Source organism: Callithrix jacchus, chromosome 1 (assembly GCF_049354715.1).
Source record: "Callithrix jacchus isolate 240 chromosome 1, calJac240_pri, whole genome shotgun sequence".
Lineage (NCBI taxonomy): Eukaryota > Metazoa > Chordata > Mammalia > Primates > Cebidae > Callithrix > Callithrix jacchus.
In genome coordinates, this window is record NC_133502.1 from 196,269,204 (window position 1) to 196,294,281 (window position 25,078).

The 25,078-nt window shown below is 43.9% G+C and overlaps 2 protein-coding genes across 7 annotated transcripts in view; one reads left to right on the forward strand and one right to left on the reverse strand.

Annotated features, from left to right (window-relative positions):
* Window positions 1-1,357: 1,357 nt before the first annotated feature.
* On the reverse strand, window positions 1,358-5,784 carry LOC103796330 (uncharacterized). 6 transcript variants are annotated; one of them, XM_054239721.2, is made up of 4 exons: window positions 5,256-5,784; window positions 4,729-4,958; window positions 3,569-3,630; window positions 1,358-2,289 (listed from the first exon to the last, which is right to left on the reverse strand). In XM_054239721.2, exons 1-2 carry the CDS (start codon window positions 5,635-5,637, stop codon window positions 4,882-4,884), a joined length of 459 nt encoding a protein of 152 aa, XP_054095696.2. In that variant the 5' UTR covers window positions 5,638-5,784; the 3' UTR covers window positions 1,358-2,289; window positions 3,569-3,630; window positions 4,729-4,881. The 6 variants fall into 6 exon arrangements, with proteins under 6 accessions (XP_054095696.2, XP_078192822.1, XP_078192816.1 ...); XM_078336696.1 differs by having other exon boundaries at window positions 1,358-2,312; XM_078336690.1 differs by having other exon boundaries at window positions 3,569-3,633.
* The window catches only part of GRK3 (G protein-coupled receptor kinase 3), a 168,588-nt gene continuing 148,933 nt past the window's right edge, over window positions 5,424-25,078 (forward strand). Inside the window, exon 1 of the mRNA XM_035256379.3 lies at window positions 5,424-5,748. Coding sequence (XP_035112270.1) covers window positions 5,636-5,748 — 113 coding nt within the window. The 5' untranslated portion in view covers window positions 5,424-5,635. The remainder of the gene's footprint in view (window positions 5,749-25,078) is intronic.

Genomic DNA, 25,078 nt, shown 5'->3' on the forward strand with positions numbered 1-25,078 from the left:
AACACATATACTGGGAAAAGTCAGTGTGCTGAGAGCAGATGCTGGGGGAACAAATACATACAGGCTTGTTTCCAGAAACAAGCTAATGGATTGCTCACATCACCTGTGGGCTATGGTGACAGTGAAAATCATCAATGTCCTGGGCATTGCCCTATGCAACAAAACCTAAACGCATAAGAGGTTATTGAGGGGAGTAAGTACTCTTTACCTTGCAAAAGGATTCACTGCAGGATTAAATAAAGCTGGAGAATTTTAGAAATTGAAAAGACCTCAGGGGACCCACTCCTTCAATCTTTTCATTAGTTACTGGTGAAAAGTGAGATTTAAAAAGCTTAGGAGGGTGGAGCACAGTGGCTCATGCCTGTAATCCCAGCACTTTGGGAGGCTGAGGTCGGGGGATCATGAGGTCAGGAGTTCGAGACCAGCCTGACCAACATGATGAAACCCCGTCTCTAATAAATATAAAAATTTGCCGGGCATGGTGGCACGCACCTGTAATCCCAGCTACATAGAAGGCTGAGGCAGAAGAATCACTTGAACCCAAGAGGCAGAGGTTGCAGTGAGCTGAGATGGTGCCACTGCACTCCAGTCTGGGTGACAGTGAGACTCTGTCTCAAAAAAAAAACAAAAAACAAAAAACAAAAAACAAACAAACAACCGCTTAGGAGACAATGGCAGAGCAGGTGAGAGCCGGCACTGTTTTATTCAATCTCAGTGCTGGTCTCTTCCCATCAGGCCCCTTGTGATGTAGAGATGCTGTAATGATGCACTGCAGATAACCAGGTCAATATTTATCGAGTGCTTTCTGTGTGCCAGACACAGTTCTAAGCGCTTTTTACAACATTGCTCTCACAGCACTCCCATTGACAACACTGGGAGAGAGCTGAGACACAGAGAGATTAGGCAACTCGTCTAAGTTCACACAGCTCAGAAGGACTGGTCTTGGGCTTCTCATTTGACTTCTGAGCCCATGATCTGAGCCACAGTACTGTGACTTTTCTTTAGAGAGACTCCCTGACCAGGAGTCCCCGTAGAGAAATGTGTTTCCACTCACATATTGAAAGTATTTCTGTAGTGAGCATCATTTTAGTGCTATGAAAAGCAAAGCTTGGTATCACACCTTTTGGCAGATCTTTTTCAAGTTGTCACATATACAGCTGCCCTTAAAGTTTGTATAGCTTTATGGATAAAAGTAGCATGAAAAGCCATTCGTTTGATGTGTGTGACGACCAACAGAACCGTGATCCAAATTATATGTGAAATGGGACGGTGGCCCCTGGGAGCGTGGAAATACCTGCAGAGGTTTACAGAGCGAGATGTTTGTAAATAAAACCATTCAGACATCAATTTCCTGTTGTTTTCTTGAGAAGCAATTCTATTTAAGACACTGCTTTTACAAAATCAAGTTCTTTTTAGCAAGGACTGCTTTAAATATTGTGACTTGAATGAATGAAGGCCACTCATGTTCTGCAATTTTCAAAAGTCTTCTAACTGGAGTCTGAGAGTTGATTTTCTTTTCATTTGTGATTAATTTCCCAGAAGAACGTTCCCAGCTCCCACCCCACCCAGCTTTTATAGTCCAGAGATTCTGAGAGTAGGAAGTCCTAGTAAAGTCCAGAATCTAAAACAAATAAGGCCAGTCAGTTCTCCGCTTTTTTCATTTCAAGTTGTTGGCAAAAGAAACTTTGGTGGCTCACACCTGTAATCCCAACACTTTAGGAGGCTGAGGCAGGTGGATTAGGAGGTCAAGAGATGGAGACCATTTTGGCCAACATGATGAAACCCCGTCTTTACTAAAAATACAAAAATTAGTTGAATGTGGTGGCATGTGCCTGTAATTTTGAAAAAATAAAATTGACTGTTTATTTCTTTGTCACACAAAGAAAATTAAAGGTGGTCCAAGACATCTCAGTCCATCTCCTAGGTCCTTTTGGCCATAATGACACACACAGTAATAGCAAGCTAGATTATGAATCTAGCTCAGGGTCAAGTTTTTCCACTTTGAGGACTATCTCTGGAGCTAAGGCGGCAGCACCGGCTTGTTGGTTCTCTGCCTCCGACTCTGACAACACTTCTTCCTTTATTTTCACAGGCTCGTTACTGGCCTCCTCCTCTTCATCTGAAGACTCATTGAGCTCTCAGTCATCATCTATATCCATTTCAAATACTCTCACATGACGAAGATTGGAGCTTAACACACAGGATACTAGGGAGGCTGAGGCAGGAGAATCGCTTGAATCCGGGAGGTGGAGGTTGTAGTGAGCCGAGATTGTGCTACCGCACTCCAGCCTGGCAACAGAGAGAGATTCCGTCTTTTAAAAAAAAAAAAAAAAAAAAAAAAAAGAATCACAACCTCTGGAAAGCCTAAACTTTAATGCACCCATCTCAGCAATATCTCCTCTAATGACGGAGAGACGTAAAAAGAGGAAAAGAGAACATCATGAACCTTGTGGGAACGTTGGAGTTTTGTCTATTATCACAAGCAGCGTGAGCCCTAAGTCATTTAAATCCTCTGGGGGGGTGGGGTGGGAAACATAATTATTTGCAAGGGAGCACTATTAGCTAAGTACAAATGGGCTGCTATTTGTTTTCTCTGTTCTTTGTAATGATCACAGGCTGGGGATGGTGTTTAGTAACAGGATCCAGCAGGTCAGTAATGACAACTTCATCACTGTCATTAACCCCTTTTGTTTGCAGTGAACGCAAAAAGCTGCTCAGTATTAACAGAGTCAAGGAAAAGAGAAAGAAGAGGGGGCGGAGAAAGTGAGACAACCAGAGAGCCAGCCAGGGAACAGAAGTTCACACACTACAAATACCAGAAAAAAATACCCCTGGGTACATGAACCAGCTGACTCAAATGGTGTAGGGGCCTCAGTGAGAGGACCACATTTTGGACTCCTTGTTCTTTCTGCCAAAAGAGTAATTGCTTGTGTTTATAAATGCAAATGTTTTTTGCCATTTTGGTTTCTAGAAACCCCCTAGGGAGATGTTATTTTTGGTAAGGGGTCTTCCTGCTTTAAGGGCAAAGACTGTGAACAACTAGTTTCAGTATCTTCTCTAGCATGCCAGGGTAAAATGAAGCAAAATAAACAGAGGAAGTGCTGTGACCTTTATTGAGGATCTACTGGGTGCCAGGCAAGATGACTTTTCCTTTTTCTCCTTTTGAGACTAGGTCTGTCACCCAGGCTGGAGTGCAGTGGTGTGATCTTGATTCACTGCAGCTTCCGCCTCCTGGGTTTAAGCGATTCTTGTGCCTCAGCCTTCTGAGTAGCTGGGATTACAGGTGTGTGCCACCATGCCTGGCTAATTTTTCTATATTTAATAGAGACAGTGTTTCACCATGCTGGCCAGGCTGGTCTTGAACTACTGGCCTCAAGTGATCCACCTGCCTCAGCCTCCCAAAGTGCTGGGATTATAGGTGTGAGCCACCGTCCTGACAAAATGCATTTTTATGTGCTTTTTCTCCTCTGTCTTCTCAACAACCCTGGGGTAAAAGGCCTCATTACCACTTTTCCTATGAGAACAATAAAGTACAAGGAGGTAAAAGAGTGCCTCTAAGATCACCCACCTGCAGGCATAGGACAGGTATTTGATTTCAGGTGCGTCTTGTTCCAAACTTACTACACCGTACTGCTGGGGGAAAAAAAGAGCAAAAAGAAAAACCCAAAAGGTTCTTAACTGAAGACAAGCAAGAAAATGCAGGCAGAAGTCAGGTCTGATCATGCGGATGCTCAAATGATAAACAGATACATTGAGAGAAACTGTATTAATTAAATCATAAAAATATGTTCTGCTTTTTTGGGGGAATTTACTCCTCCTCCTGGGGTGACCCTTGACAAGACATTCTGTCTTCCTGTTTTTAAGCAAAAATAAAGTGGGTAGAAGATTAAAGTTTGATATTTGGCTCATGCACAGCTTTGTCTTATGAATGTATTTCGTGCTTGCCTGTCATTTCGGCTTTCTACTGTCACACCAAGCTCCTTCGACTGCCATCCCTACTTGTGACGCTCCTATTGTCTGTTTCAGGACAACTTTATGCCTATGGTGCCTGGGGTCTTGAGAAACATATGGTAAAGGTGACCAATGGCGAAGACAGGCATAGCAGGGAATCAGATTGAGTCTCAATCTGAGATGGAAAACAAAACAGGGAATCAGGCTACTTGATGACGGAATCAGGCTGCTTCTGCAATGACATTAAATGAAATAGCTGAAATTTGACCTTAATTGTGTCTGTTGGGTCCCTTTAACCCTGTAAGTTATGGACAGAACGTTTACTCAAATTCTAGCAACGTCTAGGCTCCTGGGAACACATGAACAATTCAGGTGAATGAAAGGGATTTTAGAACATTCATTTTTCAGCTTAGGTCTTCCTAAGACTGCCTGCGTGTCCCTTAACACCACTCCAGCCTGAATGTCACATGGATCCTGAATGTGGACTTGTGAGTACACTGTAGAAAAATAAGAAGCAACAGAAAACCCCAGGCAGGGGGGTGGAGTGATGACGAAAGACACCGAGACTGAAGATCGGGAAGCTGGAAATTCCCCCCAGTCTCGGTGTTTGGGCTCTATCTAGCTTTTCCACTTCCCTAAATCACCCTTGTGGTGCGAGTGTGCTCGCAGTAGATGCTCCCTAATTGTCTCCGGTACTGACCTTAAAACGCTAAGGGCTGGAATACTCTCTCCCTATTTCTCAACACCCATTTCAACACCCAAACTAAAACCTCTCACCTGAGTGCAAGGGAGTGGTGACCTTCTAAAGCCGAGAGCTTTTCCAACGGGGGGCTCCCTAAGGGCAGCTGTTCCTAGCCGGGGAGCCCTCACTCCACTTTGCTTAGCCTGAGACACGCAACTTTCTTCAGCTTTTTACTCTTCGCTGAATTCTCACGGCGGGGCTGGGGCGGTGTTCAGGGTCACGAAGAAGGGGCCCGATCCGCTGGGGCACGGGGTTTCATCATCACCTGCGGGGACAGGTGGGACACATGTATTTCCTGGGCCTTCCCAGACCTCTAGGAGGATGCTGATTGACACCGTCCAGTTGGAGAACTATTGTGTCCAGGGCGCAGAGGCTCCCCGATGCCCCTTGGGTAGTGGGCATCCAGCCCAGGGCTTCTCTGGATGAAAGAGAGCGCATGGAACGGGGGGCGGGAGGTCCACGCAGCAAACGAGGAGGAGGAGGAGGCGGCGGCGGCGGAGGGGGGAGGGGAAGCCAAAGGGGAGGAGGAAGAGGAGGAGGAGGAGGAGTCCCTCGTGGCCACCTCGAGGGGAGGGCGACCGTAGAGACTTAGTCGGGAGGCGCTGGCCGAGCCGGGCAGTTGGGACTGGGCACCGCGGAGCGCGGACCGTCGGGCGCGCGCTCCCCGCAGACCCTCGCGGAAGAAGCGGGGGACGGCGCGCGTGCGCGGGGCGGGGGGCGGCGCGCGAGGGGGCGGAGCGGGGAGGCGCGCGGCGACCCCGGCGGGCTACAGCCTGCGGGGCGCTGGTGGGGCGCGCGGCGCGCGCGCGGTGCGGGGGCGCGCGGAGGGGGGGCTGCCCCGGGGCGGCCCCCCCAGGTCGGGGAGCGGCGGGCGGCGGCGGCGGGCGCGCGTCCCGTCCGGGTCCGGAGTAACCGCCGCCGCCGCCGCCAACACTTGCCAACATGGCGGACCTGGAGGCCGTGCTGGCCGATGTCAGTTACCTGATGGCCATGGAGAAGAGCAAGGCGACCCCGGCCGCCCGCGCCAGCAAGAGGATCGTCCTGCCCGAGCCCAGGTACCGGCTGCCCCGGCCCGCGCCGGCCCCCACGCCACCGCCCCCTGCGGCCGCCAGCGACCCCCTGCGTCCGGGAGGGTCAGGCGCTGAGCCACCGCTGCCCCGGGGCGGGTGACAGAGCTGAGCGGGCGTTGCGGGGTCGGCCTCGTCATTCCAGTCTCTGAAATGGGGCATCGGAGGGCCGGTGGGGGGGACTCCGAGAGAGCGCTCCAAAGTGCCCAGCGCGGCGCTGTGCGCGCAGCGAGCGCCCGGGTGAAGGCTGGTTATGCCTTGGCTGGACCATCCCTGTCGCCCCTTCCCGCTCAGCCCTGCCCTCTCCCGTCCCATCCCCGGGTTCTTCCTGTTGCTTTGGTGTGGTCCCTGTCGGCTCCCTGCCTGTCGCACCTTCTTCCCGGGCTCTGCGGTCCCCCTTTGCAACTCCATCCTCTCAGCTCCCACTGGGCCGCTTACCTGGGGATTGCAGGCTTGTTGCTTTTTGTCGGAGGTACTTAAACTGCTGTTTTCAGTGCTTGCTCTTCTTGAAGTCCATAAGTCTCGTCACCTCCCTAGGCTCCTCTTCTATTTTGTGCCCACGCAGGATTTTGAACCACTCAATATTGTTTTTGGTGCCAAGTGTGTCACCTGAGCTGCTCTCCTCAACTTGCAGATCTACCGGTAGCACTTTATTAAAAAAATGAAATGAGATTCACGTAAAAAGGCACTGGAATGGGTAATTCCAGACAGGAATTAGTTGTTAAATTATCAAAGGAGGTCCCGATTAAATTGGCGAGGGGCTCGGTGAGTTCTATACCAAGTTGCAATTTTCTCTTAAATGATTTGTTATTAAGGAACTAGTAACATTTTTTGCTATTTCATATCATTAGCACTTCCCTGGAAAATAATAGTTCGTCAGGTTAATAGTGAGTTTTAGTGTATCAAAGCTTCAGTGATTTTTTTTTTTCTAGCTCCTTTCCTAATGAACATCATCATGAATTGTACAGCTAATGCGGTTCCTTGATGCTAAATAGCTCTTGGAATTGATGCTCAAAAGAGGCCCCTTCTTTATGGTGAATTTGAAACCATGCAATTCTGTGAAATATTGGAATCTAAACCAAAGTTTTCATGCGTTTGAAATCATCAGTCTTTCAAGTGTTAGGCACCCAAGATTGTTTAAATGTTACCTAATGCTAAGTGATCATCATATGATTTTTTTTACAAGTCCGTCTATGAGCCCTATGATGCAGAAAATATCAGTCCCCTCGCTTTTTGTTGTGAAAAGCTAAATTGTGCAAATGTAGACATGCTTGTTAGATATTTTTGGCTTACCTTTCCTCCTCAGCCCATGCCTCTTCTTGGGTTTGCAAGGTGTCCTGCTCTTTGATAGGTAATGCCAAGCAGTGAGAACCAAGGGAAACTGCAAACCTGTCTGCAGTGTGATGAACTTAACACCCCTGTTCTAGAGTCTAGCATATCTAAAGCTAATTGACAAAAATCAGTGCTGCTTCAAATTTCCATCAAACGGGAAACTTACTTAGAGAACAAGAACTCCCATATCAAACCTAAATTTCACCGAAAAAACTGCACATTTCCATAAATGTGATAGAAGAAGGCTAAATTCCTGTTTCTCCTTCATAGTGTCCCTCTATCACCCAAAGGCAGGGAGTTCTGAATATTTTTCTATATATAAAAAATATATAGGGGTTTCTGTATATAAAATTGATAAATCTCAACTCATGGACAGTTATTTTTTTGGGGTAGTATATAATATTACCAAAATTAGGAAGTTCTGTTCAGTTTTTTTTTTTTCTTGGTGTTTGGAACTTAATGTGACTTCTGCTTTTTTGGTGTCTTTTTTTTTTTTTTGAGGCGGAGTTTCGCTCTTGTTACCCAGGCTGGAGTGCAATGGCGTGATCTCAGCTCACCGCAACCTCCGCCTCCTGGGTTCAGGCAATTCTCCTGCCTCAGCCTCCTGAGTAGCTGGGATTACAGGCACACACCACCACACCCAGCTAATTTTTTGTATTTTTAGTAGAGACGGGGTTTCACCATGTTGACCAGGATGGTCTCCATCTCTTGACCTCGTGATCCACCCGCCTCGACCTCCCAAAGTGCTGGGATTACAGGCGTGAGCCACCGCCCCTGGCCCTGGTGTCCTTCTTAAGAACATACTTCTGTGCTTAGGGTATTCACTTCCCAGTATGAATGCCTTTGTTTTTCGGTGGTGTTCTTTGGTAATGCTTTCTTTTAAGGGAGAGTGAGTGGCAGCTAGCATATTTCTCATGACATTTTAATATTGAGAAATATCAACCAGAGAGTAATTTTAGGAGACAGCCCTTCAGTAATTGTTGTTCTGTTGCTCTTTTGAAAACAGACGCTGGGCCATTGGCACCTCCTCCTGAGTTTCTCATTTGTTTTCTACTTAGTGGCTTTGGCTTTAATGTTGTAATGTAGCCATTTACATAGTAACAGTCACTCCTTGTGCAGGGTTAGGATTCTGTTACATTGAGATAATCAGGTAAAACATCTTGCAAAATTCTCTCTACCACTGGATGGCAGTTAGCGGCCTACCTATTTGATTTGGAGGTTGGGGGTTGTGGGCTTTCTAGATCCCGAAAGAAAGTTAATTGCATGTTAAAATGCCTCAGTGTAGTGACTTAAACGGCTGGTATGGCTGGTATGACTTCATGCTGTTGGTAAAAGGGATACGGGTCAAATGTTTTCTGATAAGAGTTTCTATTTCAGCTTCATTATAGAGTGAGCCATGTGATCACCAGTTTTTGGTATTCTTGAAAGAGATGTTCAGATTTGTATTTTTAGTATCTGAATGAGAAACATACATTTTAATTTGCCTTTGGTCTATCACTAGTGATTTTTTTTTAATTTCCAGTGAATTGTTTGCAGTCACTATTCTTTGTGCTTCCTTATTTTAGTTACTTTGCCTTTTCTACAGTTTTAAATAGAAGAGCAACAGAACGAACTATGTAGCTAATTTAAATGAAACACTGGGTTTGCAGTTTCCTGCCTATTACAGGAGAGTCTCAGAAAATGGAAGTTCTGCCCAGGGGAGATTTTGCTTCTCTGAGATGGCAAGAGGCAAACATTTTGTTATGTTGACACGTTATTCAATTAACCAACTGATGAGTGCAAATCCTGGAAAATCTGACTATTTGTCCACATGATATAGCTGCTTTAGTTTACTGAAATGTTTGTTGAGCTAATGTAGCTGATAATGGGACCTACTGGGAGTAGTAAACTGTGACCCACGGACTCCCTGTGCAGGCTTAGTTAAAACAGGGGCATTTAGATGTGCAGGACATTAGCAAAGGCCTACAAAGGGTCAACATCTTAAGCCCTGGAGTGATTCAGACAACTTTTACTGTAGACTGTATTACTCTTACTCTTTTTTAAAAACAGAATGAAATTCAGATTACTTGAAATCACACGTAGTTGAAAGAGATTGAGTAACATCAACGTAATCTTTCCCCTGGAGTCTCATTTCTGTTCACTGAACATTGCAAATGTTGGATCACCTGTTGCAAAGCTTATCCTTTCCGAGTATTCATACAATACGATAGGAAGGTCTGAAAAAACATTTTAAAGATTCTTTATAATTTTCTAGGACCACTGACAGTCCTTAAAGGACATTAATGATACTGTTTATTACATGAATTCAGTACATAGTTGTAAGCCGTTTCAACGGCCCCTTCTTTCATGGAGCTTGTAGACTCGTGTGAAATACAGAGTCGAGCCAAGAGGGATTTTTGCTTTAAAGTGTAGTTGCTTGAAGATTTTATTTGACCATGGACAAATAGTGTATGGAAGACTTTTATTATCTATATGCATGGAATATAGAATAATAACAAAGAATTACTATAGAGTATAGACTAAAGCATAGAACACATTATGTTTGGTAAGTGTTTTACAACAATGTGTTAGTGATTATCTTTGAAGAACTATCTAAACAGTCTACATAGTGAGGTGGCAGTTTGCATCTTTCTGTTTATGTAGCCACCACGTGCAACTGATCTTCAAAAATGGCACAGTTTTCTTCTTTAGTGGACATGGAGTTTATTCAGTGATTTTCTAGCTCCAATTAGTAAGTGATTGGTGGATGACTTGAAGTATTCCTCTCTGTTTAAGCTGTAGTTTTCTGTGTCTTCACTCTCCTGTGCTCATAGCTTAATTTTGAGCTGAAAAGTCCCTGTTGAAAGCACAAATAGCCTTTAGAAATGAAGTATTCCTTATTATTGTTAGGAGTATTTTTTTTAAGATGAATTTCGCTGTTGTCACCCAGGCTGGAGTGCAATGGCGCGATCTTGGTTTACTGCAACCTCTGCCTCCTGGGTTCAAGCAATTCTCCTGCCTCAGCCTCCCAAGTAGCTGGGATTACAGGCACCCGCCACCACGCCTGGCTAATTTTTGTATTTTTAGTAGAGACAGGGTTTCACCAGGTTGGCCAGGTCTCGATCTCCTGACCTCAGGTGATCCACCTACCTCGGCCTCCTGAAGTGCTGGGATTATAGGTGTGAGCCACCATACCTGGCTTGATAGGAGTGTTCCTATGTGTAAGACAGCGGTAGCATTCTTGCTTCCTTTTCATTAAGGTACATTTGTTCTGGCCTTTCAGTTACTGTTTCATTCTTGGTCCAAGTTAATTCATGCCAGTGACTTGAAGATGCAAGGACTGCAGGTAGTTGTCAATTCTTGGAAATGGATGTTCTGGTGAAATCAGTTTTGGACCTAGCATCTGCCGAAGCCGAGCATCGTGAAATGCATTGAATTGAGAGCCTCATAGAGCTCTCTGAGGTACAAGCAGTTCCAGCTTTTACATGCAATGCGTTCTTAGAGACAGCTTCTTAAAGTGTTTCCCCCAGGATGCTGAGTTGGACTTTGCCAAATACCTGTTTGGACAAGGATGGAAACTATCAGACGACGGTGTCGAGGACTGAGGAAGGGAAGCACAGGTCTCTTTCAGTCGGTGGCTGGCCAGCAGGGTCGTGAAATGCCAAATAGTATTAAATAGCTAGCAGGATGCCTGGCCTCCCTAGGGTCCCTGGAGCCCTGGCAAGGGAGAGGGTTTAATGTCCATGAACTAATAATGTAATAACTACCTTTAATTGAGAGTTTATCCTCTGTCAGGCAGTTGGCATAATTAGTTCATTTGTCCCTGAAAGAGTTCTACGAGGTAAGTTGCATTAGCTCTGTTTAACAGAAGGAGCAGACACTCAGGGAAGGTCAAGAGCTCAGCCCAGGTGACACCTGACAGTGGCAGAGGCAGGAATGAAGCCCAGGTTTCCCCCAGCTCGGGGTCTTTCTCCAGCTCGGGGTCTTTCCCCAGCCCAGGGTCTTGCTGGGCTGCCTCACCGAAAAGGAATAACAGACTCCCTCATGTCTTGTTTTGCAAGGAATGGATGAAACTGAAATGCTTTTTTAGTTGGGGGAAAAGTCCTTTTTGTACTCTTACGATCAGCTGCTAGTCCGCAGAGACTGATAGAGAACAGCTATTCCTTTGGGACCTGTGAAAACGGTAATTATGATTAAGTGAATAAGCAGGTTGTTCCTTATTTCCCATGAGCTTGAGGGTTAAACGCCTATTCTGTTTAACACAAGCCATGCACTCTTGCTGGTGTTAATGAGAAATTGTGTAATACACCATCTCACCACCCAACCTCAAAACAGGATTTCTGCCGTCTTTTTATTTAGAAAAGGGGCAGCCTGAGCTGTCCCCTCTCCTGAAATTTTCATTTCTGGGAAAAGAGTAAAAGGGAAAAATCATATTTCTGGCTTTATTTGCAATGAAAGTCACTTTCTCATTCAAATAATCTTCCTTTGTCAGTACAATCACATGTCGGTGAAAATGTAGGCTGCCTGCCTGGCTATCAGTGTCTCTCCTTCTTCCCTGGACACTGGCAATGGGGAAATGGAAGTGATCAATTTGGCAGCTTTTACTCTGTTATTGCAAAATCATTTGTATGATAAGTCATTTGCATGTTAATGGGACTGGATATCCCGGCCCCCTTCTGCTTCTCCTACTTCTTACTTTTTTATTCTTCCTCTTCTATTTTTATCATTGATTAGAAATTGCAACCCCTGGGCCCTTTTTGATTGCTGTACGGGTCTGAAATGCAGAATAAGTAATAACTTGGCTCTTCATATCCTGTAAGTGTGTCTTCTAATTTTGGAAGCCTTCTTTTGGGTCCTCTCTGTTTCCACTGGAGCATGCACATATTTGGATACTTTCTATGTAGGACACTATAGAAAGAGTCCATGGCGAATGCAGTGAAATTATTTTTGGAAAAGATTTTGTGATTGGTAGTTGGTGAAGGTCAGCTTGATCCAGGCTTGGACCTGTACTCTTGTTTGCCACCATTTCCCTCTCCTACAGTGTCAGGAGCAGGAAGAGATGCTGATGTGAAAATAGACAGCCAAGGCCTCCATCCTTAGGGCACTGGAAAGCCACTGTCATTGCTGGGCCCCTCGTCTTCCTGTGCCATCCCTACCACCTGCCAAACTGTCATGTACATGAAGGTTCTAAATCAGGAGCCAGTTGTAAGGATCTGATTCCACTGGCTACCTGCGGTGAGACCTCTGCAATTCACTTTGATTTGCTGTATTTCGTTTCTCCATCTGTTAAGTGCAATAGCTATTCCTTTCTGATCATAAAATGTCCCAATAAAAATCTGTCTTGTGAGCATTTTCTGTCTATGCAATACATGTGTAAATAATAGGAAACATTAAAAATTAGTCACATTGAATTTCAGACACAGATAAGAAAAAAGATGGGAAGAAATATTAAAAGCAATGATTAAAAACATACTATAGGGTTATTGTTGTTGAGATTTTATATAGTATGAGATACCAGTACACCTTTAAAAAGGTATAAAATAGCAAATATTAAGGTCATTTTGCAAGGAGACCCTAGTGCCATGTGCTTGGAGGGAGGAGGGAGTGGGCTTGGAAGGCAGGGCTTCTGAAAAGCTGGATGATTGGCTGGAACTGAGAAGAGCAATTGTCGAGCCTCAGACCCATAAGAAGGTTAATTGCCTAGATTTCTCAGTTTTCCTCCTCTAGCTGCTTATTGTGGTACTGTGTGTCTTGAGCCTTCTATACATGATACCTCACTCATACTTTCTTTTTCCTTTGTTTTTTTAAATTAGGATCCTTTAAGTTCTGGGGTACATGTGCAGAATGTGCAGGTTTGTTACATAGGTATGCACGTGCCATGGTGGTTTGCTGCACCCATCCCCCTGTCATCTACATTAGGTATTTCTTCTAATGCTATCCTTCTCCTAATCCCTCACCCCTGCTATCCCTCCCCTAGCCCCCCACCCCCTGGCAGGCACCAGTGTGTGATGTTCCCCTCCCTGTGTCCATGTGTTCTCATTGTTCAACACCCACTTATGAGTGAGAACATGCACCTCACTCACATTTTCTATCTTGCTCGCTCCCCTCCCCTTCTTTCCTTTCCTTCTTACATCCATCTATGCATCCTGTAGACTCTGGGCTGGTGGTATCAGTGCATAAGAGTTCACAAGCATGCTACTTAAATAGGTGTAACCAGGCAATAAGCAGAGTTGACTCATTCTTTAGAGGTCTTTGTTTCAGAAAAGTGAACCAAAAACCATGATCTAAAAGCAGCTGGCTTCATTGTGCATAAGGTGATTCATTTCAGTCTTCCTTAGACATTAATAGACTATATATTAATGACGTAGAATTGTAGTATCTCATGTTTGAAAAGATCTTGGGGGACATCCAATCTAGTTATGCTTTTTCATGGCTGACTTCCCTCTCTAATATCCAGCCATGGCATCTCTGATGAGCGTCTTCGGAAACTGTGGTATTAGAAAGCGCTCTTGTAATACCGTCTGTGCGCTGATGTCTTATTCCTTTGTGGTTGTGCGAAACAAGTTTAGTTCCGCTCAAATGTGGCAGATAATCAAATATTTGAAGGCCGCTCCTCTAGCTCAAGATGCCTTTTGTAGGAAGCCGTCCCAGTTCCTTTCGTTACTCCTTATAATGCACACTGCTGTGTGTAATCTATGCTCATTAGTCTGAACATTACTGAGCTGAGTGAGAACATCAAAATTTATGAAGATCAGAAAGAGAACGGTAAATTATCATAATTAATTTAGTAATGGCAAAGCTGGTAATAAATTCTATTTCAAGTGTGTGGTTGAGTCCCTCTGAAGTTCCATTTTAGAAGAAATGTTTTGGTTCCTTAAATGATTTAAAATTCATTATACCAGTTTGCTTAGAAGATGGATATTTTCAGTGGTCAGAGTTTGGAAGCTAGGTATGGGTTACATGTGTATTCTGACGACAGCTGCCATTGCTGACTGCTAAGCAGGTACTAGGCACTATATAATTCTTAGATAATGATGAACCAAAATATTTCAGAAGGGAAGTGAGCTTTAAATATGCTGAAAAGATCATAGGATATTGTGGGTATGTTTCAAAACATAAAACAAAATCCCACTGGCTGGGGAAGACAGCATGTTTCTTCAGTGTCAGCAATAAAACTTTCTTGAATAATACACTGTTAGCATTTGTGCATTGTGTCATTAAGTCAGTCCACTGATCTTTATTGTCTTGTTTAGATGCTGATGTGGCTGGTTATATTTTCAGGTGTATTTCTTCTAAATGTTCCGTATCTTTATTGCCTCTGATAAGAGTTTAAATTAAAAATGAGGCCGGATGTGGTGGCTCAGGCCTGTAATCCCAGCACTTTGGGAGGCCAGGGCAGAAGGATCACTTGAACTCAGGAGTTTGAGACCCGCGTGGGAACATGGCAAAACCCTGTCTCTACCAAAAATCCAGAAAATTAGCCAGAAAATTAGCTAGACACAGTGGTGTGCGCGCCTGTGGTCCCAGCTCAGCTACTCAGGAAGCTGAGGTGGGAGGATCGTTTGAGCCCAGGAGGTGGAGGTTGCAGTGAGCTGAAATCATGTCCCTTCATGGAAGCCTGATAGAGTGAAGCTTCGTCTCAAAATACAAAAACAAAACAATATAAAACACCCCAAAACAAAAAAAACCAAAAACCAAAAGTTGCGTGGAATGGCATTCATACAGTGGTTAAATATTGCAGACTTTGATTTTCCTTGGTGAATGTCTAAGGCTGTGATGGTATTTTGGAAACAACTTTTATTTTTTATTTTTATTTATTTATTTATTTATTTGAGACGGAGTTTTGCTCTTGTTACCCAGGCTGGAGTGCAATGGCGTGATCTCGGCTCCCTGCAACCTCCGCCTCCTGGGTTCAGGCAATTCTCCTGCCTCAGCCTCCTGAGTAGCTGGGTTTACAGGCACGCGCCACCATGCGCAGCTAATTTTTTGTATTTTTAGTAGAGACGGGGTTTCGCCATGTTGACCAGGATGGTCTTGATCTCTTGACCTTGTGATCCACCCGCCTCGGCCTCCCAAAGTGCTGGGATTACAGGCGTGAGCCACCGCGCCCGGCCTTGGAAACAACTTTAAAAAAAAAAAATGAGGTATTTAGTGGTGGTGGTGGGTCTGTTCTCCACTTAAAATGGAATGAATCCTAACGGATAAGTAAGATCAAGGGACTTTAATTTACATCTTTACCTGGTTTTACCCTTTTCAAGTGAGTTTTCTTTGCCTTTTTTTTAATATTATGACACTGTAACGGGGAAAAGAATCATGCAATAAATATCGTCATCACCAGTAAGTATAGAATAGTGTGCAGAATTTCTGTGCTATCTTCTTGTTCCATTTTGGACCTGCCTCTTTCTGTTCTGTTTCCATTGGCACTGGAAAAAAGCTTGTTATTTATGCAAAACATCCCAATAAATATAGAAGGGAAAGTTACACAATAGCAGTATGTGTGTGTATATATATATTTTATTGTACTTTAGGTTCTGGGGTAATGTGCATATCATGCAGGATTGTTGCATAGGTGCATACATTGCAATGTGGGTTGCTGCCTCCATCCCCCCCATCACCTGTATCTGGTATTTCTCCCCATGTTATCCCTCCCCAACTCCCTAACCCCTGCTGTCCCTCCCCTAGTCCCTTCCCCACAGACCCCAGTGTGTGATGCTCCCCTCCCTGTGTTCGTGTGTTTTCATTGTTCAACACCGGCCTATGAGTGAGAACATGTGGTGTTTGATTTTCTGTTCTTGTGTCAGTTTGCTGAGAATGATGGTTTCCAGGTTCATCCATGTCCCTACAAAGGACACGAACACATTGCTTTTTATGGTTGCATAGAATTCCATGGTGTATATGTGCCACATGTTCCTTGTCCAGTCTATCATCGGTGGGCATTTGGGTTGGTTCCAGGGCTTTGCTATGTACAATAGCAGTTTCTAAGCAATGAATGAGGAGACACGCATGTCAATGACTTTGTTGTTTCTCTTTATCCCTCCAGTAAAGCAACACCGAGAGTTTTTGTGGATAGAGATGTGTTAGGGTTTCATCATTTAGTTGACTGGCTTTTACATTCCACATGGAAAACTAGCTTGACTGTCTGCATTTGTGTCCTTTAAGTAAGGTGACCTGCTTGATGCTGGATTGATGTTTCAAATTATTTAAAAAATTCAGGCTACTCTATAAGAAAAGCTTATTTTGGTGGTGGAAACTCCTTCCTGGGAGATGACAGTTCTAGGTGAAGCGTTGTGGTCTATGATTATGACTAACTGGGGTAGTGTAGATGATGGTGGAGCAGATAGAAAAAGCAGGGCAAGTTGGAAGTGCTCAGTGGTTCTAGCCTTTCACAACCCTCTTCCCCTTACTTTCAGAAAACTTAGGCTTTAGAACTGGGTTTTGAATTGGGTCAGTATTGAAATGATCTTAGTGAGAGGCCAACTTGCTGGACTTCTCATGTAATATCTATATTACATAGATAATCTATAGTTAACAGATTAGCTCGTTAAACCTGGTGACAGTAAATGGTCATTTATTTCGTGTTTATTGCAGTAGATGGTCATTTATTTAGAGTTTAAGGAAACCTTACTAAGATTTGTAGATAGCGTTTTATACATATTAACTCTTTTTAGCATTTACAGTTATGCTTGGCAGTAGGTAGAAATTTTAAAAAGAAAAAAAAAATTACTCCAGATACATCCATGTGGAGACATTGAGAGGTATATTTCTTCTATTTGGGGACAACTGGTTTTCTTCTTAGATATTACTATGTTGACTGTGGTGCAGGGAGTGGCTTCCAGCCACTCAGAAACTAGATTTTATTATATCACTGTACTAAGCATCTGTCTCCTACTGTGAAACTCACATAATCAGCCAAGTCCGCCTGACTAAACCATTCTCTTCCTATAGGCCTCTGGTTCTTTTTTTTTTTTTTTTTTTTTTGAGATGGAGTTTCGCTCTTGTTACCCAGGCTGGAGTGCAATGGCGCGATCTCGGCTCACCGCAACCTACGCCTCCTGGGTTCAGGCAATTCTCCTGCCTCAGCCTCCTGAGTAGCTGGGATTACAGGCGTGCACCACCATGCCCAGCCAATTTTTTGTATTTTTAGTAGAGACGGGGTTTCACCATGTTGACCAGGATGGTCTCGATCTCTTGACCTCGTGATCCACCCGCCTCGGCCTCCCAAAGTGCTGGGATTACAGGCTTGAGCCACCGCGCCCGGCCTCTGGTTCTTATTTTAAGGTTAAAGACCGTTTTGCGAATCCTACAAAATGAGAGCCTCCCCCTCCCAGAAGAGCACTAACTCACTTACACAGTAGTTTATCTGAAAAGTTACACTCTAGCTAGAATGTCCTGTTTGCTACATTGTATTAAACACTGGCTTCCCAGGAGCCTAGGAGCCCAGCATCTGTGTGGGTGGAGCTCTGTCTCTTGTGGGTTGCTCTTATGGGAAGCAAAATGACCATCAGAAGGTGGTGTAGTGAGCATAGACCCACAGTGGGATGGCTCAGGTGGTTACTTGGGACCAAGTCGCCCTTCCATAGGGGTGGCTTACACTGGATGGCCGGTTCTTGAAATCCCCGATGACAGGTGGCTTCGGAACAAGCCATCTTTCTGTATTTTCATGGTTCCCATTGTAACTGGTGGGCACACCTCCACTGGATTTGAGAATACAGTTCATGAACCCACTGCCAAAGCTGCCCAGACCGGAAACCTTTGGCATTTCTTGGCCCTTTGTGTTGTGTATTCATTTAAAGTTTGTATTCTCAGAGAGCAAGCTTTCTTCTTTATTTAGAGATTCTTGGAAGTGGCCCTGTTAATACTCATCATCTTATTTTAGAAGAAGAAAATTCAGGTTCAGGGAGAAGTTAATTGCTCAAGGTTGCATTGATAACAAACGGCACAGCTGAGCTTCAAACCCAGGTTTTCTGATTCCAACTTCAGCATATTTTAAGCTTTCAGACTGTCTTTTGCTTGATGAATCTTATTTGATGAGGAGGGGGCTCATAGATTTGAGTAGGGGCACATTGTTAATTACAGACATTAGTAATACAGTCTGAAAATGCATTGTATTCATTCAGTAAAGATGATCAACTGCAGGGGTCTGAGGACCCCTGCTCCAGTAGCATAATTTCACTGGACACTTCGACTTAATTCCCTAGAAGATAAGATGTCAAGATTCCATGTTAAATAATAAGATAGCTATTAATAATGACAGCAGTGTTATAACTTGAGAAAAGCTACATGTCATGGGTTCTTAATATTTTCCTACCCCAAACATCTTTTTGTGATTTTAGGTGCATTCTTGATTAAAATTCATCTCTATCCCTGCCAGTAGGTAAATGAGTATCCCTGACTTGAACATGTTTGTCAGTTACTCTAGATATATAGAGGTTTTTTTTGAGACAGTCTCACTCTGTTGAGCAGGCTAGAGTGTAGTGGTGTGATCTCAGCTCACTGCAACCTCTACCTCCCAGATTCAACTTATTCTCCTGCCTCAGCCTCCTGAGTAGCTGGAACTATAGACCGTATGATCATGCCTGGCTAATATTTGTATGTTTTGTTGAGACAGGGTTTTGCCATGTTGCTCAGGGTGGTCTTGAACTCCTGGCCTTAAGTGATTCAACTGCCTCAGCCTCCCAAATTGCTGGATTACAGTTGTGAGCCACTGTGCCTGGCCCTTAAAGGATATTTAATGTTAAAATTGGCACTCATTAGCAGTTCTTTTTTTTTTTTTTTTTTTTTTGAGATGGAGTCTTGCTGTGTCACCAGGCTGGAGTGCAGTGGCATGATCCTGGCTCAGTGCAACCTCCGTCTCCTGGATTCAAACAATTCCCCTGCCTCAGCCTCCTGAGTATTTGGGACTACAGGTGCCTGCCACTGGCTAATTTTTCATATTTTAATAGAGATGGGGTTTCACCATGGCCAGGATAGTCTCTATTTCCTGACCTTGTGATCTGCCCACCTTGGCCTCCCACAGTGCTGGGATTACAGGCATGAGCCACCACGCCCGGCCATTAGCAGTTCATTCTAAATTGCCATGGGAAATTAATGGAGCAGTTTGCATATCTAGCCCCTACCCACAAAGGTTGTTGAGCTCAGCCTGCAATAGAGTTATGTTTGTCAGGAACACATTCGTAAATCTATTTATGACTTGCCTTCTTCACCTGATGATGCATGCAGAGCGTTTCCTCGTCAGCAGTATATAGAGCTGTTGAGTCTTTTGAATTGTTGCAGTGATATGTCAGAACGGTAATCTACTTAACCCTGTGCTCATAATCCCAAGTACAATCGCAGTGAGTGTTCTTACATATGTGCCTTTGGTTCTCTGTGTGAGCCTTGCTCTAGGATAGATACCTAGAAGTCAGTAAGATATGGGCATAATTCAGTTCTGCTGGGTGATGCCGAATGATCCTCTACATTGTAAGGATATATATGTTATAGTCAAGTAAAACAAAAAAGAATAATGTTATTGTTGGTTAGAACCAAGAATTTAAGTGTAAATGAAGAGATATATGAGTACAGGATAAGAGTTAAATAAAGACCCTGTAAGGTCAAATTTGAATTGGAAAGTTATTTGAAATTGATGATTTTTTTTTTTTCAAATATGTGTACTTATCCCCAGTCTTTAAAAAAAAATCCAAGAAACAATTGCATTTCCATCACAGTAGGCACCCCTACAACTCGCCCCACTCCAGGCTTGGGCAGATGAGCCTGGAACCTCTCTGTTATCTCTTGTGTCAGAAAACAAAGAGCCATCCAAGAATTGTGGCAGGCACTATGCCTACCAAACTCCGAGGCCAGAAGAAGGGCTACCCACTGGCTAAAAGTGAGACACCCTGAACGTCAAAAGAATGTGACGAATACAAACTTGTTGTGGTGGGCAGAATAATGTCCTCCCCCTGCCAAAATATCCACGTCTTAATCCCCAGAACCTATGAATATGTTATATTATATGACAAGGGGGCATTAGGGATATAGGTGGCATCACAGCAGCTAATGCTCTGAGTTTAAGATAAAGAGATTATCCTGGATTATCTCGGTGGGTCCTGGTCTACTGCAAGAGAGGTGGAGAGTTGGTGTTAGAGCCATGTGACATGAGAATAAGTCAACGAGCCACTGCTGGCCTTTTGAGGAAGGAGGAAGGGGCCATGGACTGAGGAATGTGGGCAGCCTCTAGAATCTGGAAAAGGCAAGGAAATGGCCTGTCCCTTATAGCCTTCATGTAGGACTACAGCCCTGCTAACAAACACTCTGACCTTAGCCCAGGGAGGCCCATTTCAGACCTCTGACCTGCAGATCTGTAAAAGAGGTTTCTGCTTAAGCCACCAAGTTTGCGGCAATTGATTGTGACTGCAGTAACAAACTCAGATGGTCGTGCTGTCCACCAGAGATTCCCAAACAAGACAGAAGAGAACACCTCATTGATCACCACCAGCAGCAGAACCAAGGTACCTACTCTGTCTCTGAGAAGTGGCAATGGTAAAGGTAAAGAAGTAAGAATTTATCCTGCCTTCGCCGTAAAAACTGCTTTTAGGGTATTCAGAACCCTAGTTGATGGTTGGGGCGGTGGGATGGGAACTCTTGCCCTGTCACTTGCTGTGTCACCCAGACTGGTATGGTAGTGGTGTGATCACAGCTCACTTCAGGCTCAACCTCCTGGGCTCAGTTGATTCTCCACGTCGGTCTCGCAAGTGGCTGGGGCTATGGGCTCACACTACCATGCCTGGCTAATTTTTTTTTTTTTTTTTTAGAAATGAGGTTTCACCATGTTGCCAAGGCTGGTTGAGAATTCCTGGGCTCAAGTGATCCGCTCACCTCAGCCACTCAAAGAGTCGGGATTGCAGGCGTAAGCCACTGTGCCCAGACAATGAGGGAACCCTTTTATAGAAGAATGGCAGCAAATTAATGTGGAAGGAATGGTGGAATTTTTTTTTAAAAGAATCACCATTTTGCAATTCTTAATGAAAATATTGATTTAGGCAAAGTTCATCAGTGTATGAAGTCACTAGACGAAAGATTGATGAGGAATTTCAGATGGAGAGATCAGACTGTCACCAATTGAATTTTCTAAGTAATTTTTGCATCACTAGGATGAAATAACTGTGTACTTTTCAATATGAAGCAATATAAAGTACCAAAACCATCTCAAAATATTCCTGCCCCAAATGGTAGACTCAAATATGATCAAGTCTTTTGAGGTAACTTTCAGTCTATAGGAAATATGGAGACAGAGGAACAATGAATGACCTTATAAGGAAGTGACATACAGAAAGAGGGGCCTCCCGTGATGCCTTCCTCGGCTTCTTTAGGGGTTCGCTGCAGATAAAGGTGAGGGGTTAGGACAGTCAGGTGCTCTCAATTAGAAGATATTTAAGAGACAGAGCTATTGGATGAATGTGTGGATCTTGGTTAGATCCCGATTGAAACCTGCCAGCTATACAAAACACTCCTGAGTCGTGGAAATGTGGTTAGAGACTGGGCATTGGATCTTTAGTAATTATTAATTCTGAGGTGGAGTTGGGATGTGATAATAGACTGTGTTTATATGAGAAAAATTTCAATACTTTTTAGAAATACAAACTGAAATAGGCTAAAACGACATGTGGTCTGAGATTTGTTTTCTATTTATTGATTGAGATGGAGTTTTGCTCTTGTTGTCCAGGCTGGAGTGAAATGGCACGATCTTGGCTCACTGCAACCTCTGCCTCTTGGGTTCAAGTGATTCTCCTGTGACTAGCTGGGATTACAGGCACGCGCCACCATGCCCAGCTAATTTTTTGTATTTAGTAGAGGTGGGGTTTCACCATGTTGGCCAGGGTGGTCTTGAACTCCTGACCTCAGGTGATCCATTCACCTTGGCCTCCCAAAGTGCTGGGATTACAGGCGTGAGCCACTGGGCCTGGCTGAGATTTGTTTTAAAATGCTTTAAAAAAAATGGAGGTGGGATAAGTTGGGCATAGTGGCTCACTCCTATAATTCCAGCACATTGGGAGGCCAAGGTGGGCCAATCAGTTGAGCCCAGGAGTTGGAGACCAGCTTGGACAACACACCAAAACCTAATCTCTACAAAAATTAGTTGGGTGTGGTGGCACATACCTGTAGTTCTAGCTACTTGGGAGGCTGAGGTGGGAGGATCACTTGAGCCCAGGAGAGTGAGACTGCAATGAGCTGAGATTGCACCACTGCACTGAGATTCTACCACTGCACTCTAATCTGAGCAACAGAGTGTGACCCTATCTCAGAAAAAAAAAAGGGAAAGGAAAAGAAAAATGGAGGTGGGGTAGGGAAAAGTAGCAGATAATAATCTTGATAACTTCCAATGAGGTGCTGAGTGATGGATGGGTCTGTGTATTCACTATATTATATTCTTTTGCATGTTTGAAAATTTTTGCAGTAATTTTTCGATACAGTGGAGAATGGCTAGGTGCAAAGATCAACTGTGTCCCTGCAGGGCTGATGGACGCCTCAGTTGTCCCAGTGTCATGTGTAATAGCACTGGTGACTTAAGATGTACTATATAATTTCTGTGACAGCATCAAACACAGATGCAAAATGTACCGCATCTCAACACAACTTAGATTGACAGGAGGATGATCTGTTCTTCTGAAACTGCATTAGATGACTCAAAAAGAGCCTCTGTGACACTGATTACAAAGATGCCAGTGGAGTTTTAAGAGGCTCATTTGCAACCTAAGAGTCCTGACTGATCCAGCTAGAGTGGACAGATTTACAACTTCTAGACCTAAAGGCCTGCCATGGAAGGATGAGGAAAAAAAATGCAGGAAGGCTATTGAAAGGAGAAAACACAGTAAGAGATGATACTTTGGAAAACAGTATCTGTTTACTTCCTGAGTACAAAAGACTTCACTGACTTCATTCAGATCATGGACATCTATTAAATCATGGCTCTGATGTTTATATTTAGCAGAAAAAGAAAGCCCATGCTCTTTAAGATAATTTACCCCCTAAGCATACTATCCATGCCTAATGAAACCTTGCAGTGTCTCTCTTGTTAAAATTGTGTTAACAGCTTTCTATTTTTAAATTACTCAAATAATAATTTATGAAACATTTCAAAATAATCATTTTAAAGTAAGTGTTTCATGGCTGGGTGTGGCAGCTCGTGCCTGTAATCCCAGCACTTTGGGATGCTGAGGCAGGTGGACCACCTGAGGTCAAGAGTTTGAGACCAGCCTGGCTGACATGGTGAAACCCTGTCTCTACTAAAAATACAAAAACTAGCCAGGTGTGGTGGTGGGTGGTATAATTCCAGCTAGTCAGGTGACTGAGGCAGGAGAATTATTTGAACCCAGGGGGCAGAGGTTGCAGTGAGCCAAGATCGTGCCGCTGCACTCCAGCACTACTCAGCCTGGACGACAGCGAAACTGTCTCCAAAAAAAAAGTGTGTTACTCTAAACCAGGCCTCACTAAATAATTCCTAACAGGACCAGTGTGAAGAAATACAAAGCTTTATTAATAGAAAAATTTTTAAAAATCTGAGCAAATTGAGAGCTATTACATATTTCTAGATAGGAAAACTTGACATCGTGAAGATGTCAGTTCTCCACCATTCATTTATAAATTCAAGACCAAAATTCAAATGAGAATCATTCCAAATGAGATTTTAAAGAAACTCACCAACCAGCGCTCATTCATCTGAAGAAAAATTGGGCAAAAATAACCAATACAATTTTGAAAAAGTAAAACAATAGAGATCTGCTCTAATATAGAGCATTCCTCTAGCAACTAAAACAGTGTAAATATTCATGCACAGATGTATACACATATCAGTTTGGTTTATGTTAAATACAGGTGGCATTTCGAGTCGAGGCGGAAGAGTGATGTGTGGTAGCTGTCTGTCAAAGTTACAATTCCTCCACGCTATACACAGAAATAAATTCCAGGGTATTTAATGAGGTAACAAAAAAGTTAAAAATACAAAAAGGGAATATAGTCTTGTTACTCTGGAGTATGGATGGCTTTCCTAAGCAAACCCCAAACCTGGAAACCACAAAGGAGGAGATGAATGGATACCAGGGCCTGAATGAAAGGCTGGCATGTGACAGCGGTATCAGAATCCGAATGAGAAGACAAGTGGAAAAATCACATTGCATGACCTTCTGTGGAGCACGTTTTAGTCTGTAAGTCTATCTGCTTAGATAGCGCGTGCTTACTGAAAATCCTGACTGGGTCTTGTCCTAGCAAAGAGAGCGGGTGGGAGGCCCGGACGGTGTTTGGGTGTCCAGGAAGTACCGCAATTTGTATCAAAGGAGTCACCTGTTTGCTAGTGGTAATTTCATCTGTCAATCACTGGGAAGGAAGACTCTGCTTTAAAAATGCCACAGAAAGGTGGATGTTAATTTCATGGGTGGTAATTTAGGAATTCTTCTCACATGGTTATAAAAATAAGTCAGTCCAAAAGTGGTGGCTATTTGTGGCCTGGCGTTTTTCTGTGTACTTTTGTTTTTCCTTAGTTGCTGTCACTAGGTTTGTCTGTGCCATCAGGTTATTTGGTGCACACTAACAGGACTTGCACGATCCTTCCTGAGAGGTCCCCTTGGTTTCTCTCACTTCAGCCTTGCCCATGGTCCCTTAGATTCTGTGCAGCCATAGTGAACTGGGTTCTGGGCATCCTGCAGGTGTCCCTGTGGAGGCAGGCCCATTACACTGTGTTGGGACTGCCTGTGTTCTCTGCTGTCACCCCCTTTAGACATGGGCTTCTTGAAGGCAGGGGTGAGTGGGGTTCACTGTGTATTCTTAGGGTCAGATTCCATGCCTGGCTCAGGGTAAGGATGCAGCACCTATCTTTTGAATGAGTGGATGGGCGAATGAACAGATGAATGAATTGTCTTTTCCTTGTCCTCCCAATGAGTCTATGCATTTAATAGCCTGTAGTAGATATAGCTAATATACCAAGTATTTGACTCTTTAGAGACAGCCGTGGCAAAGATTTGATTCTTCAAATGGT